At 38.9% G+C, this 17,162-nt stretch overlaps 2 protein-coding genes across 6 annotated transcripts in view; both read right to left on the bottom strand.

Moving 5' to 3' along the window:
* Window positions 1–17,162, bottom strand: part of LOC122209114 (cytochrome b5 type B) — a 110,349-nt gene that overhangs the window by 89,584 nt on the left and 3,603 nt on the right. For all 5 annotated transcript variants that reach the window (XR_006197456.1, XM_042920758.1, XM_042920759.1 and 2 more), the window contains exons 2-3: window positions 593–721; window positions 58–87 (exon numbers count right to left, since the gene is read on the bottom strand). Coding sequence is in view for 4 of the 5 variants with exons in the window: in XM_042920758.1 (XP_042776692.1) it covers window positions 58–87; window positions 593–721 (159 nt within the window). In the remaining variant the exon portion in view is untranslated. The remainder of the gene's footprint in view (window positions 1–57; window positions 88–592; window positions 722–17,162) is intronic.
* The window catches only part of NIP7 (nucleolar pre-rRNA processing protein NIP7), a 92,200-nt gene continuing 75,677 nt past the window's right edge, over window positions 640–17,162 (bottom strand). The window contains exon 6 of the mRNA XM_042920765.1: window positions 640–721. The gene's annotated coding sequence lies outside the window, so the exon portion shown is untranslated. The remainder of the gene's footprint in view (window positions 722–17,162) is intronic.

Here is a 17,162-nt window from a genome sequence, read left to right as displayed (position 1 = left end):
GTAAATAGAAATATAAACACTTGAAACAGATGAGAGAAACAGATGATTTCCTCTTACCTTGCTACCACTTTCAGGTTTAAGGTCATTCTGTTAAAAAAGGAAAACAAATAATATTTTAAGACGTATCCAAAGGCATATCTCACTATATACTTGTCTCTAACCTTAGAACATGAAGACTACATTCTGGTAGTAGAGAATTCTCTGAGGGACGTCAAGGTCTGTGGAAGGGTATTTGCCCCCACACTCCCAACTATGAACCTACCAGGGTGCCTTGTTCGAATGTTCATAGTTACCACCTTTTGCAAGAAATTGCCAAGAACAATCAAACCATTATTTTAGAAAGAGATGTTATTAATGATACTACAAAAATCAATCAAAAAAACAAAAAATCCAAAACCAGTTCTCTTAACTTTTTAGATACTACATGTGTTGTTTTACATACAAGAAGCTGTATCTTAGCGCAGTAGGCCAAATGATTTGGGAGAATATGTGGCCTGACAGCTGGGCTGAATTTCCATTTTATTAATTCATCCCTCTCCTTGTGTTTTGTGGCTAGTCAGCAGCTTCCTCTCCCAGTTCAGTTAGTTCTTACCGGATGCACATCACCGATATAGTACTGCTTGAGCATTTCTCTGGCATCAGAGGAGTGGCCTACGTCCTCAAAGCTTTCACTTGCATCTGCACCAGCTTGTTCCATTAGGACCTCTTCTCCCCCAGGATGCTACAAGGAAAAGATATTTGCTGAATAGAGTGCCCTCTGAAAAGCAAGCTAATAGAAGTTACTTTCCCCTCTTCCGCTCTTTTCTCTTTTCTTCCCTTAATGGGAGTAATGAGACAAATTGACATTGAATGCCACCTGATAGGATGCAATGGGAAAAACGAAACATGACTTCTGTGATATTTATACCAAAAGTAACTAAAATTGGTAGAATTGTGAGGAAACCTAGGACAGTAGCAAACCGAGAGTCTACAAAAGGAGTGGCCTGTCTTCACCCAAAATAACAAGGTCACAAAAGCTAAGGAAAGACCAAAGAACAGTTCTGGATTGAAGGAGGCTGGCAAGATAGGACAACTAGGAACAACATGTGCTCCTGGCTGGATTCTTTCTGCCAACATTATCAACATGGCTGCAGAAACTCGAATGGACACTCTGGTCAAAGTACGGAATTCTTTATTCTCCCTCTGTCTCCTCTCCCTTGCTCACACACTCGCTCTCTCAAACAATTTTTAAAAATTAAAATTAAAATTTTTTTAAATTTCCAAAATAAATAAATAAATAAATAAATAATAAGTTAAATAAGTGGTACCAAAATAACTGCCTCCGTACCACGGAGGTACTTCCAAGCTATACAACCCTGGACAAGTTACTAAGAAATTGAGATGTCTTTGTTTCCTTGTTTATAAAATGGAGATAATATGAGTAGGTATCTTAATTATTATTGTATCAAATGAGATCAGGATATGAAACACTTTGTACTCAGAGAAAGGTACAGTTTGTATAATACGCTACCATCTGTGACTCTAAAAACAGATACATACTCGTGTACATACACATAAAATCTCTCTGAAAACAGGGGCACTGGACTGGCTTAGTCTTAGAAAGTGCAACTCTTGATCTCAGGGTGGTGAGCTGGAGCCTGTGGTAGGTGTAGAGACTATTTTAAAACAAAGAAATCTTGGGGTGCCTGGGTGGCTCAGTCAGTTAGGGGTCTGACTTCGGCTCGGGTCATGATCTCGCGGCCCGTGAGTTCGAGCCCCACGTCGGGCTCTGTGCTGACAGCTCGGAGCCTGGAGCCTGGAGCCTGTTTCAGGTTCTGTGTCTCCCTCTCTCTCTGGCCCTCCCCCGTTCATGCTCTGTCTCTCTCTGTCTCAAAAATAAATAAAGGTTAAAAAAAAAAAGAAATTGAAAAAAAAAATCTCTCTGAAAACAATGAAAAGAAGCTGGGAGCCAGGAGACAAGGTGGAAGGAAGACTTCACTGTACACCTTTTTGAAATTCTTTTACCAAATTAAGTACTATCTGTTGAGAAAATATTTTAAAATTACATTTAACACAGTCCCTGCCTTAAACATTCAATAAATATTTACTTACAATGAGCAAATTTAGAATTTACATTTATGACATGTCTAAATTTGTATTTTTTAAATATCAAGTAATGTTTTTAAGTAGTTACTTTTTATAACAACCTTTTAAGCAGGAGTATTATCATCCTTATTTTAAACATGAATTCAACTAAGTATAATCTCCCAAAGTCACTTGCCTATGAGCTCCCTGAGGACAAGGATAACTTCTATTTTTGTCTCGTAAAAGATCTCCATCCAGTGAGTGGGTCCCCCATGCCAGTACATAAGCAAGCTGTTTTAAAGCAAGACTGAGAAAGACACCACTCACCTGTCATTACAACTGAACGCTCTCAGCTGTAGTAAGCCATTAGCTTTGGAATTGTGTCCCAATGTGCCCTATATACCTCAACTATGTTAAGACGGTCTTTCCCTATGACACATCCCAACTATTATGTTGCCTTTCGGAGCAAAAGGATGACAAAATTTCTTAGCAGCTTGAGATATTTCAGGAAGTGGTTGAATTTGTGAATTCCTGCACAGCTTTCTGCACAGCTCTTTCTAGAGTGACAAAGTCTTCACTTTCACCAATCTCTCATCACTTATAAATAAATAAGAAAAAGTGCCACAGTTAAATATGTATATATAATACATATCCATTGTTTCTCCTGTATATTCTTTTTTTTTTAATTTTAATTTTTTAAATGTTCGTTTATTTTTTGAGACAATGCAAGAGACAGAGTGCAAGCAGCGGAGGGGCAGACACAGGAAGACACCGAATCTGAAGTGGGCTCCAGGCTCTGAGCTGTCGGCCCAGAGCTGGACGCGGGACTCGAACTCACGAACCGTGAGATCACGACCTGAGCTGAAGTCAGATGCTTAACTGACTGAAGCACTCAGGCGCCCCTCTCCTGTATATTCGATCATTTTAATCACTACACTACAATTTTTACTGAGTACTTATTTGATACAGTAGGCAGTGATAAAGATAAATTCATCCAGTAGATACTGTCTTATAACCTTTCTTTCATGGAGGCAAGGAAGGTTGGAGAGGTAAACAACAACAAACATACAAACAAAAAACAACCCTAGGTTTAGTGCCTCTCACTCCAATATGTGGTCTTAATACACATGGTTTAGAACAAGCAAAAGATTTCAAGGAACCTTTGTTACTGTTTTAGAACTCTATAAACTTCAGATAATATTTAAAATCAAATGGCAGGCCAGCTGGAGGCAGTGCACTAGGTCTGGGGTCACAGCACAACCCAGGCAAGTCCTGAACCAAGGTAACGTGCAGGTTCGGGGTCTGGCCTGCAACCCCAACCAGACTGGCTCTCAGTAAAGATGGCAGGAGAGACACCCAGCTGGCTCAGTTGGTAGAGTATGAGACTCTTGATCTCTGAGTTCAAGCCCCATGTTGGGTGTGGAGATTACTTAAAAATAGTATCTTATGGTATCTTAAAAACAAACAAACAAACCAACCAACCAAAAGATGGCGGGCACCACGGCTCTGGATGGCTCTGGGTGGTCCTACCCATGTTCATCATCACCCTCCCTGTGGCCATGATCCACCACTATGTGTCCATCCAGCCCCAAAGTGACAAGAAGCTCACCCAGAAGAGTTCGAGCCCTCCACCAGGCTCTGTGCTGACAGCTAGGAGCCTGGGGCCTGCTTCAGATTGTGCATCTCCCTCTCTCTCCGCCCATCCCTCACTAGTACTCTGTCTCATTCTCTCTCAAAAATAAATAAAAACATTAAAAAAATTGTTTTTAAAAATGAGAGGGGCACCTGGGTGACTCAGTCGGTTAAGCATCCAACTTCAGCTCAGATCATGATCTCACAGTTTGTGAGTTCAAGACCCACATCAGGCTCTGTGCTGACAGCTAGGAGCCTGGAGCCTGTTTCGGATTCTGTGTATCCCTCTCTCTCTGCCCATCTCTCACTAGTACTCTTGTCTTTCTCTAAAAAAAAAAAACAAAAAAAAAAAAACATTAAAAAATTTTTCTTAATAAAAGAATAAAAACAAAAAAAAGAAGCTCACCCAGGACCAAGTATTTGACAGCTGAAGTCCTAATTCAAAGCATAATCCTCAGAGATGAAAATTATATTCCCAAACAGTCCTTCTGACATGAAAATACTACTTCTAACCACCCAGAGTAAGGATTTTTCAAAAAAACTAAAGGGAAAATAGTACTACCTTCTCCTATGAATGATCCCACTATGCTCACAAACATGGTCAAAGGGAATTTAACAAATGTTCTCCCAATGATTCTTAGTGGTGAATGGATAAACATGACAGACATGCTTAGGCTTTGTTACAACCACAGACCTATTTCCACTGACCTTGTGTTTTTTTTTGAGAGAGAGAGATAAAGCGTGAGCAGGGGACGGGGAGAGAGAGAGGGAGACACAGAATCCAAAGCAGGCTCCAGGTTCTGAGCTGTCAGCACAAAGCCTGATGCAGGGCTCAAACTCATGAACTGTGAGATCATGACCTGAGGTGAAGTTGGACGCTTAACCAACTGAACCACCCAGGCTCCCTGTCCACTGATCCTGTTTTAAGCCTATGCTACAGTAAAGAACTGAACTACTCACATTATCTGCATCCTGGTGAATTCCACATCCTGGTGCTTCTACTAAGCATTTGGGTTTTAGAGCATTTACTCTCTCCTTCTGGGCCAAGATAATGCCAATGACCAATCAAAAATAATACAGGCACAAATAAGTAACAATAATAAACTGATTACGTGTTACCACTAATAATAAAAAAAAAGAAGAAGGAGAAGGAGAAAGAGAAGAAGAAGAATGCAGGCACAAATGACTAGAGCAGCCACGGCCATGCCCACAGACAGCAACAAAGCTTTCAAAGCAAAGTGGAAAGTTTTGGAGCTAATGGATCACCAGTGGGCACTAGATGATGTCAAAGAGGAGCTCACGGCCAAAGACCTCCACTTTGAAGGCATGTTCAAAAAAGAATTGTACATCTGTATTTATTGAAGCAGGATTAGCTCTGTTGTGAACACACACGGTAGCCCTTAACCTTGTAAACTGAGCTGGGGCCTCTCAGAATAAAAAGGAGAACACAATGAGCTAGTGGACGTGCAGCAAGGATCATTCTTGTCTGAGCCAGGTTCCCTTTATGTTTGAAACTAGAGGAAATGACTGTATTCTGGGTGACTTACAGTGAAAGAATTATTTTTAAGATGTTTAAAAAATCCCTTCTGGTGATAACAGAAAGGAAAGGCAGAGAAAGGAGAAATCCAAGCTAGTGATAATATACAAAAAACTTAGCAAAAATTCAATCTTTGGAAGAAACATTGCCAATTATAATAATTATCACGTACAATCAGCCTGATATATAAACCACAGTAAACTCCTGTTTCCTTGGGATCCAAATATCCTGAATTTTTACATCTAATTTATGCACTAGTATTTTAATAACTTCCTTCACAAACGTAAACATTTTCATTAATGAAAATTTAGAAACTATGTATGAACAAAACAAGTATCTCTATATTGTTCACCGTGAGCCTACAGAATCACATAAAGAGCAAATGTATTAAAACTTTATCCAAACAAATTCTTTTTCAGAGTGAATATTCAGGGCAGGGACGTACTTAACAAACCTCCTATGTCTCTTCATACAGTCCAGGGAAAATTGGTGACCCTGGGGTACTGATGGATTCTCAAGTGCCTTCAGGAATGATCATCTATAGGTTAAATAATGGGATATTCTTCATGTGGAGTTCAGAATAGATCAAATCAACTGAAAAAAAGTCAATGTCTGGTAAGTCAACTGAACTTAAGACCCAGTTATCTGGCTAAGAGTTTACATATCATTATAAGAAGGTAGAGAGGGTAAATGTTGGCAGATACAAAGAGAAAGGATGTCCAGGAATAACTGCCTGGATTAAATGTCCTAGGAAAGTGGCAAGCTGCCATTTCTGTATCAACAGGTAAATGTAATTTGCATGTTGAGTACTGTAATTAAAAGTGAATTATTTTTGACTCTATAAATTAAACCACTTTGTTTTCTCTTTAAAAGACAAATCAGGGGCTCCTGGGTGGCTCAGTCCATTAAGCATCTGACTTTGGCTCAGGTCATGTTTTCACAGTCCATGAGTTCGAGTCCTGCATCGGGTTCTGTGCTGACAACTCAGAGCCTGGAGTCTGCTTCACATTCTGTGTCCCCCCCTCCCCCCTCCCCGCCCACCCGCCGACCCCTCTCCCCAACTCAGACTCTGTCCCTCTCTCTCTCTCTCTCAAAAATAAATAAATATTAAAAAAAAATTAAAAGACAAATCAATTTTATAGAAGTAAAACAGGGGAGGTCAGAATAAAATCTGTGGATCCAATTAATGTCAATATGCTAGTTGTGACACTGTACTACAGTTTTACAAAATGTTACCATTGGAGAAAATGGGTAAAAGGTATAGGGATCTATCTTTTTAAATGTTTATTTATCTTTGAGAGAGAGACAGAGACAGAGAGCACGCACAAGTAGGGGAGGAGCAGAGAGAGAGAGACAGGATTTGAAGTAGGCTCTGTGCTGAGAGCGCAGAGCCCGATGTGGGGCTTGAACCCATAGACCATGAGATCACGACCTGAGCCGAAGTTGGATGCTTAACTGACTGAGCCACCCAGGTGCCCCTATTATTTTTTATAAGTACATATGAATCTATAATTATTTCAAAAATATTTTCTATTAAAAAATCAAGTTGAATTCCCTAATTATACACCCAAAAGAAATGTGTATACATACATGAACTCATACACACACACACAAATGATCACAGGTGCATTATTTGTTATGACCCTGAACTTGAAAACCCAATGCCCATAAGCACAGTAGGAATAAATAAAGGTATAATTCTACAGTAGAATCCTAATCAGCAATGAAAAAGAACAAACCACTGCAATATCCACAACATGAAAGAATATAGACAGGGAATAAAAGACACCAAACATAAAACAATATAAACTGTGACACTCTCATTTGTAGGAAGCTCAGAAACAGAACAAATCTATAATCTTAAAGTCAACAGAACATGTACCTCTGGGGATGATGAAGAAAACAGTGATTAGGAGGCACAAGGAGAGGTTCTAGCATGCTATACAGTTCTAGATGGTGGTTATCCAAATATGTTCACTTACTAGAGTGACACCATATGGCTAAAACTTAGGAATATACAACTAGTGGGAAAATAAGCTCCAAAATATCATATACAAAACTACCCTTGCATATGTAGTCAAATGATCTTCAATAAGCGATGCAATACCACTCACAATAGGGAAGGGGCACTCTCTTCAACAAATAATGTTGGGAAAACTGGATATCCACACACAAAAGAATGAAAAAGTACTCTTATCTTACATCATGGACAAAAATTAACTCAAATGGACTAAAGACCTAAACAAAAGACCCAAAACTATAAAACTCCTAGAAGAAAATATAGACGAAAAGCTTTAGGACATTGCTTTGATAATGCTTTCTTGGATATGACATCAAAAGCATAGGCAACAAAAGCAAAAATTGACAAATGGGACTACATCAAATTTAAAAACTTTTATGCACTGAAGAACACGATCACCAAAGTTTTCACTTTCACCAACGTAATGACTGGGAGAAAAGATATGTAAATCACAAGGGTTAATATCCAGAATATATAAAGAACTCCTAAAATTCAACAAAAACATCAAATAACCTGATTATAAAACAAGCAATGGACTTAAGTAGACATTTATCTGAAGATAATCTCCAGATGGGCAGCAAGTATATGAAAAGATGGTGAATATGAGTAATCACTGGGGAAATGCAAATTAAAACCACAATAAGATCCTACCTCACACACACTAGGCTATTATAAAAACACACAAACAAAACAACCAAAACACACCACCATCGGGTGAAACCCAGAAAACCCAGAAAATAACAAATGCTGACAAGGATGTCGAGATATAGGAATACTTGTGGATTCTCAGGAAAGTAAAATGGTGCAACCACCAGCAATATCCATCTCCGGAATTCTTTACATCTTGTAAAACAAAAACTCTATGCACATTAACAATCTTTATTTGATTTAAAATGTCTCTTTCTTCTGATATTAATATGTAGCCACCTCTCTCTTTTGGTTAGTATTTTCATGGAGTATCTTTTTCCATCCTTTCACTTTCAACCTATTCGTGTCTAGATCTAAAGTCAGTCTCCTGTAAGTAAGTAAGTAAGTAAGTAAATAAATAAATAAATAAATAATAAAGTGAGTCTCCTATAGACAGCATATTTTTGGATCTTGTATTTTTATCCATTCTGCCAATCCTTGTCTTTTGATTTAAAAAGTTAATCCATTTATATTTAAAGTAATTACTGATGGGGCACCTGGGTGGCTCAGTCGGTTAAGCGTCCGACTTCAGCTCAGGTCACGATCTCGTGGTCTTTGAGTTTGAGCCCCGCGTCGGGCTCTGGGCTGATGGCTCAGAGCCCGGAGCCTGCTTCCGAGCTTCCGATTCTGTGTCTCCCTCTCTCTCTGTCCCTCCCCCATTCATGCTCTGCCTCTCTCTGTCTCAAAAATAAATAAACGTTAAAAAAAAAAAATTAAAAAAAAATTACTGATGATCTGATGAGGAGGGACTTAACTCTCTCAAAATTAAAAACTTTCATACATCAAAGACATTATCAATATAGTGAAATGACAAGCTATGGAATGGGAGAAAATATTTGCAAATCAAATATCTAACAAAGGATTGATGTCCAGAATATAGAAAGAAATCCAACTTAAGAGCAAAAAGACAAACAATTCAATTAAAAATGGGCAGAGTCTGATTAGGTTTTTCTTCAAAGAAGATACAGAGGACCAGTAAGCACATGAAAAGACGCTCAACATCATTAGTCTTTAGGGAAATGCAAATCAGACCACAATGAGATACCACTTTACACCTGGCTAGAATGGCTGTAATAGAAAAAAATAGTAAGTGCTGAAGACAATATGGAGAAACTAGAACTTACTGGTTCTACTGCTGATGGAAATGTAAAACGCCGCTGTGGAAAACGGTTTGGAGTTTCCATAAAAAGCACAGAATTGACATATGACTGAGCAATTCCACTCCTGGTATATAACCATATGCACTGAAAATAAGGACTCAGACACTTGTATGTCAATGTTCACTGCAATATTGTTCACAAATAGACAAAAGATGGAAACAGTCCAAGTGTCCACGGATGAATGGTTGAATGGACAAACAAAATGTGGTATATACATATAAGAGAGTATTATTCGGCCTTAAAAGGAAGGAAATTCTGATATATGCTACAACACGGATGAACCTTTAAGACATTATACTAACTGAAACAAGCCAGATACAAAAGGGCAGATGTAGAATTATTCAATTTATATGTGCTGCCTAGAATAGTCAAATTCATAGAGACAGAAAATACAACAGTGATTAACAGGGGCAATGGAGTTATTGTTTAATGGGTAAAGTTTGAGATCAGGCTGATGAAAAAGTTCTGAAAATAAGTAGCGATGATAATCATCTAACAGTGTGAATGTACTTAATGTCACTGAAGTGTACAGTTAAATATGGTTAAAATAATCAGTTTTATGTTATGTAGATTTTACCACAAGAAAAATTTTAAAAACCAACATTATGTTAAGTGGAAAGGATCCAGACACCAAAGGACAAATATTGTATGATTCTATTTATGTAAAGTACCTAGAATTAAGCAATTCCAGAGAGACAAAGCAGATTAAAAGTTATCAGAGGAAGAGTGAAGAGGTGGTAGTTACTGCCTAATGGTTACAGGGTTCTGCTTGGGGTGATGAAAAGTTTTAGAAACCGATATCGGCGTTAGTTGCACAACACTGTGAATGAAATTAATGCCACTGAATCGTACAACGAAAATGGTTAAATGGCAAATGTTATGTGCTATATATTTTGGCACAATAAAAAAATAATAAAGCTAGGTTTACATACCTATAATTAATATCAGCCAAAAATTTACTTTCATCTGAATCACAGCAAAACAAAACAAGTGAAACCAAGAGTTCCAGGGTTAACTTGAATAATCTAGATTGGTGGCCTACACTATTGAAATCTATTGGACAATCATAAGTTTCTCCCTATTTTTATTCAGCGTAGCTAACGTAAGGCAGTACATATTTCCCCTTTTTTCCAGGACCTGCTTTACTTTTGAATCTCATATGAATTTACAAAAAATTATTTTGACTTGGATAGCCTTTGTAGTTTTCACACTAATGGATCTTGTCCCAGCTTTTATTATGTAAGCAATTACACATGGTTACAAATAAAATTTTTTAAATATACTACACAGCAATGAAGATCACAAACTTTCAAAAGGGATGAAACAATGACTGGGATCCATTCATTTCTCTCTCAATCCAGCAATAATCAAGTGAAATACTTCAAAGATACAAAGGAAATTTTGTGAAGTCCTCTGGTGAAGGATTTTAGTCAGTTCATTTGTCTAAAGAATCTTCCTTAAGTTCATTTCCTATGTATTACTGAAAAGAGGACAGAAAATTTATGTTGTAATACACAAAAGAGAGAGAACGAATTACTAACAGAAAATGCACTTCTAGGGCACCTGGGTGGCTCAGTCAGTTAAGTGTCCGACCTTTGGTTTCAGCTCAGGTCATTATCTCGCGTTCTCATGGGTTCAAGCCCTGCGCTGGGCTCTGTGCTGACAGTGCAGAGCCTGGATGGGATTCTCTCACTCTCTCCCTCTCTCTCTGCCCCTCCCCTACTCATGCTGTCTCTGTCTCTGTCTCTCTCTCTCTCTCTCAAAGTAAATAAACTTAAAAAAAATTCTTTTTTAATGTTTATTTATTTTTTTGAAAGAGAGAGACAGAGTGCAAGAGGGGGAGGGGCAGAGAGAGAGGGAGACACAGAATCTGAAGCAGGCTCCAGGCTCTGAGTTGTCAGCACAGAGCCCGACGCAGGGCTTGAAACCATGAACCATGAGATCATGACCTGAGCCGAAGTTGGACACTCAACCGACTGAGCCACCCAGGCGCCCCAATAAACTTTTAAAAAATAAAAAAGTAAAGAAAATGCACTTCCGGATTACTAATTCTATGCAAAGGATGGAGGACAGATGGTAGAAAAGAAGAGAACGGGAGTAATGACAGTAATGGAATAAAAATCATGATGGGAAGAAATTACACAAATTCTCTGTGAGTGGAAATCCCTTAATGATGTCATAAAAATGTAACAATAGGGATATGCTAAGGACCACCTGACCAGAAGCATTAAGATTTCAGAAGCTGCAAAATTAGGCCAGGTGATAAGATCAAAATAAGATGTGGAGGCTGAGATTTTGGAGAGGACAATAACCACTTTCTAAACAACAGTCTAACAGTGCAGACAAACAGGATAGACCTGAACGGTGAACAGGGGGAAATGGTGCGGGTCCACAGCATTTGGATTAGAAAGAACCTAGTAAGGCAGAGGTGCCATCCAGGAGAGACTAACTTGATGGTTGCCAGAAAGGGTGTAACCCTGGCAGTCACCACTACCCAGGGTCCAAATTTCAGGTCTGCAGATCCAAACATAACTTATCCATGCTAGAATAAATCTCACTGCTACAGATTCTCAAAATTCCTTAGGTATCTTCATAATATTCATTTATTACGATTGCAATTATTTATTTGATGTCTTTGTTCATCTGTTAGACTATAATCTCCATAAGAAAAAGAACCATGGTGGGGCGCCTGGGTGGCTCAGTCGGTTCAGCATCTGACTTCAGCTCAGGTCATGATCTCACGGTTTGTGAGTTCGAGCCCCATGTCCGTGCATCGGGCTCCGTGCTGACAGCTCAGGGCCTGGAGCCTGCTTCGGACTCTGTGTCTCCCTCTCTCTCTGCTCCTCCCCTGCTCACACTCTGTCTCTCTCTCAAAAATAAATAAAAATTAAAAAAATGTTTTTAATAAAAAAAAAAAGAAAAGGGACCATGGTTGTCTTTTTCATGGCTGTATTCTAGAACATTGGATGCCTGGAACACAGTGAGATCTAGAGAGCCCTCACTCTGTCCTCCTTCCCTCCCATTTCCCCTCTCCCCCTCTTTTCCTCTCGGGCATGTATGCCACACCCATGCCCACAAGCAAACGAATAAATGAAAGTCCATTTGTTCATCCAGGGCATCTCACCTGGACAGTGTTAGAGATTAAATTCTGCCTCATTAGGGGCGCCTGGGTGGCGCAGTCGGTTGAGCGTCCGACTTCAGCCAGGTCACGATCTCGCGGTCCGTGAGTTCGAGCCCCGCGTCGGGCTCTGGGCTGATGGCTCGGAGCCTGGAGCCTGTTTCCGATTCTGTGTCTCCCTCTCTCTCTGCCCCTCCCCTCTCTGCCCCTCCCCCGTTCATGCTCTGTCTCTCTCTCTCTCTCTGTCCCAAAAATAAATTAAAAAAAATAAATAAATAAAAATAAAAATAAAAATAAATAAATTCTGCCTCATTTGATTTCTAGCTTTCCCTAGGACTAACCACTTGAAACTACTCACGGAAAGAAAAGTCTTCTTCCTATAGATTTGTTCATTTCGTAAGTTAGAGGACAACCAAATTGTACTTTCTTTTAACCAATTCTGGTAAGAACTGGTATTAGTCAGGCTCTGAAGCTTTCAGGGGTACCCTCAGTACCCTGCTATCAAACCAAGTCTGCATTCTCAGTCTTTAAGGCAAGATTACTCTCTACCTTGTGTGACAATTACCTGTGCACAGATCTCATTCTCCCTTACAAGTCCAAGACATCATTTTTTTTAAGTTTATTTATTTTGAGAGAGAGACACCGAGAGAGAGAGAGAGAGAGAGAGAGAGGGAGAGAGAGAGACAGAGACACAGAGTGAGAGAAAAACCCAAGCAGGCTCCGCCCATCACTGCGAAGCCGGTTGTCATGGGGCTCAAACCCACGAACTATGAGATCATGACCTGAGCCAAAATCAAGAGTCAGACGTTCAACCGACCGACTCAACCAGGTGCCCCCAGGTCCAAGACATCTAATTCACCTTTACATCTTCAGAGCATCTGCCACTTAGCACCCAAAAGATGCTACAAGGAACAAATACATTTTATTATTTTTTTAAATAAGTTTACTATTAATAAAAGTAACCTCAATCAACCAACCAATGGTCCTTAACATTCAGCTCTTTATAAGTCTTCATATGCATTACCTGTATTAATTGTCCTAATTCTGTGGAGTAGGTACTGTTATCTCTATTTTACAGATGGGAAAGGGCCTTTGCAGAGCTATTTGCCCACAGTTACACAACTATTAGGTAAAGCACAAAACTGAACCAAACACTTGGCCCCCAAAGCCAGCATCCAGACATTACAATTATATTTCATACACACAAAGAACAAAATTTCCTTTAAAAAAACAAAAAACAAAAAAACACTGTTATGAAAATGAAAAGGCAAAATACAGATGGGGAGAAAAAAGTCATGATACGTATAAGGTTAACCCTTACACGATGTGGGGGTTGGGGTGCTGTCAAACCCATCCCCCACACAGCTGAAAATCTGTATACAATTTTGGACTCTCCAAATACTTAACTACTAATAGCCTACTGTTCACCAGAAGCTTTACCAATAAGATAGTCAATTAACACATAATCTGTATGTTATATGTATTATACACTGTGTTCTTACAATAACACAAACTAGAGAAAAGAAAGTGTATTAAGAAGATCATGGGGTGCCTGGCTGGCTCACTCAGTAGAGCTTGTGACTCTTGATCTCAGGGTCATGAGTTCAAGACCCACACTGGGCATGCAGCCTACTTCAAAAAAAAAAAAAAGAAAAGATCATAAGAGAAATTACTATATAAAAAAAAAAAAAAAAAAAAACCATGTGTAAATGGACCCATGCAATTCAAATCCGTTATTCAAAGGTCAACTGTATCTGAAAGGACTTGCATCCAGAATGTATGAAGAATGTTTTTAAGTCAATAAGAAAACAATCCAATTATAAATAGGCAAGATTGAACAGACACCTTACAAAAACCCATACAAATGGCCAATCACACCCTGATGACACTCAACATCATTAGTCATCAAGGAAATGTAAGTTAAAACCACAAATTCTATACTAGCACACACCCATTAGAATGGTTAAAGTAAAATGACAAATACCATGTGTCAATGAGGGTGTGGAGAAACTGGAAAATTCATACATTGCTGGTGGGAATATAAAGTGATATAGACAGTTTGAGAAAAGGCCTGACGTTGCTTAAAAAGTTAAAAAAAAAAAAAAAGTATGACCCAGCAATCTCACTTTTTATTTAACCAAGAGGAAAGAAAATACGTGTCCACACAAAGCCTGGTACATGAACTCTCACAGCAGTTTTATTCACAATAGCCAAAAAATGGAAACAACCCAAATTTCAATCAACAGGTGAACAGATAAATTTCAGTACAATCATACAATGAAATGAACACATAAAATTAAAATAAGATAAAAAGCAATAAATAGGAACTGCTGATACAGAAGAAAAACACAGATATGTGAAGCTAAAGACACTAGACACAAAAAAGTGATACCGCTGTTCTAGAATGTTAGAAATCAAATCAATGGTTGTACAAGAACAGAGTGACAGATACATTCTATATACTGTGATGGTGATTTCACAGGTGAGACATTTGTCAAAACTCACTGAACTCTACATATAAAATCTGTACATTTTTTATAATGGTTATTCATTCTTGAGAGAGAGGGAGAGAGGGAGAGAGGGAGAGAGCGGGAGAGAGAGAGAGGATGAGCAGGGAGGGGCAGAGGGAGAGAAGGACACAGAATCCAAAACAGGCTCCAAGCTCTGAGCTGTCAGCACAGAGCCCGACGCAGGGCTTGAACTCACAAGCCGTGAGATCATGACCTGAACCAAAGTTGGATGTTTAAACGACTGAGCCACCCAGAAGCCCCTATATTCTGTAATTTTATTCTATGTACATTCTATCTCCTTCCCTTAGGAGAGGGGAAAAAAAAAACCTAGAAAAATATTAATAACCCAAATGTTTATCAATAGGAGACTGCTTAAACAAATTCTAGTCCATACAACAAATTCTATAAATAGGGAAGTATTCCAGGAAGGGATATGTAAAGATTCTGAAGATTTACACTTAAGTGAGAAAGGCAAAGCACAGATCAATGAGGATGTTATGTTAGCTTTGGGGTAAAAAGAGTGGGAGTGACCACATTTACTTTTGCTTGTATATGCAAAACAAAACTCTGGAAGGATACACAAACAACGGTAGTTAAATTTAAGAGGCAGTAGAACGGGGCAGATGGAAAGAAGGCTTTTTTCACAGTGTACCCGTATACCCTATTTAAAAAAAAAATTACCTGGGCACCAGAAAAAGGTACCTGCTCTAAACTTCATCACATTCCCAATCATTCCAAATTAGATCTAAAATGTGAAAGAAGGTAGCATAAAACAGACCTAATTCCATACTCAGCAGCCTGGGGCAAATCCTAATGTAATAGGCCTACACAGATCAGGGGTGCCCCGGGTGGCTCATTCGGTTGAGCGTCTGACTTCAGTTCAGGTCATGATCCCAAGGTTCGTGGGTTTGAGCTCTGTGTTGGGCTCTGTGCTGACAGCTCAGAGCCTGGAGCCTCCTTCAGATTCTGTGTCTCCTCTCTCTGCCCCTCCCCAACTCACTCTGTCTCTCAAAAATAAATAAATGTAAAAAAAAAAACACACACAAAAAAACCCAGATCAATTAATAGATACTATAATTTCGTTAAAGAATACTATGATTGGGGCATCCAGCTGGCTCCGTTGGAGCATGCGTCTCAAACTATAATTCTATTTCCCTATTTATTTGTACATATTTGTATATATTGGTATATGCACAGAAGATGTAGAACAATTCAAACAAATTCTTGGAATTGAAAGTTTTACTTTCTTCCATTCTGTGTTGCTTTTCCCTCCAACCTTTTCTTGACTTCTTGGCCAAAATAATCTACTTGAAAAATAAAGTGTTTTCTTGTTGGGATGAGCACTGGGTGTTGTATATAAGCCAGTTTGACAATAAATTATAGTAAAAGAAAAAGAAAAAGAAAGTGCTTTAATGTCACCCCCATCTTAAAAGGCTTCAGTGGTTTTCCAATACATTTAGGATCAAATTCTACCTACCCTGCCTGGCCCGGCTCCCACCCACCTCTCTGGCCATTCTTGCCCTTCATTCACTACCCCAATGGCCACAGCTGCTTTCGGTCCCCCTGACGGACCAAACTCTCACTTGCCTCTGCAAATACTGTGGGAATGCTCTTTTCTCTAGTCTTCCCAACTAGTTCCTTCTCCTCAGCTCAGTTACCTCACAGAAGTTACCTCACAGAAGCTTTCCAGAAAGCTCTTATTAAAGTACATCTCCCCACCACCCCCAATTTTCTTTCTCAACTCCTATTTGGTTTCCTTCAAAGAAAACACCATCATTGAACCTTTGTCTCCTTTGGTTTTGTCTCCCGTGGAAGAGGAGCTTCAAGAGGACAGAACCATGTTTACTTTTATATGCCACCAGGACCTAGTACCACAGCACCTGACAGTCAGCACCTACACTGTGGAACGAGTAAAATGCTATCCCATCTGTAGGCAAGTCCTAAGGTAGTATTCCCACTCATGACCACGGTCACTAAAAAATACATACAAAACCTCAAAATATCACAATGTGTTATTTTAAGTTATTCTTTTCAGTAATGGTTATTTATACATAAGACAATGGCGCCCAAACTTTTCTTACCTGTGATACACGGCACGAAAATTAGAATACTGACTGAAACCAAGGCTCACAAAATCATACCGACCCTTGCGAAGGGAGTTGTACTTTGTTATTTTCTAGCCCAAGTCATAAGACAGTATAACCATTTTTCTGTGACTTTACTACTAAACAGCGCAAAGACAAAGATGTGTACTACTGCAAGGTTCTGGGTTTTCATTAATGATTTCAGTAAGTCAAACCCATACCACTAATTCAAAAATGCAAAATTAATGTTAGGGGACGGATAATTCAATTACATTACCAATTCTAAATCATCACATTCAAACTCCAGAATAACATTATAAACATATTCATTTAAAAAAAAAAAAAAAAAA

The sequence above is a fragment of the Panthera leo genome, chromosome E2 (genome assembly GCF_018350215.1).
Source record: "Panthera leo isolate Ple1 chromosome E2, P.leo_Ple1_pat1.1, whole genome shotgun sequence".
In the NCBI taxonomy this organism is placed as follows: Eukaryota; Metazoa; Chordata; class Mammalia; order Carnivora; family Felidae; genus Panthera; species Panthera leo.
This window is presented reverse-complemented; position numbering and strand designations above follow the sequence as displayed.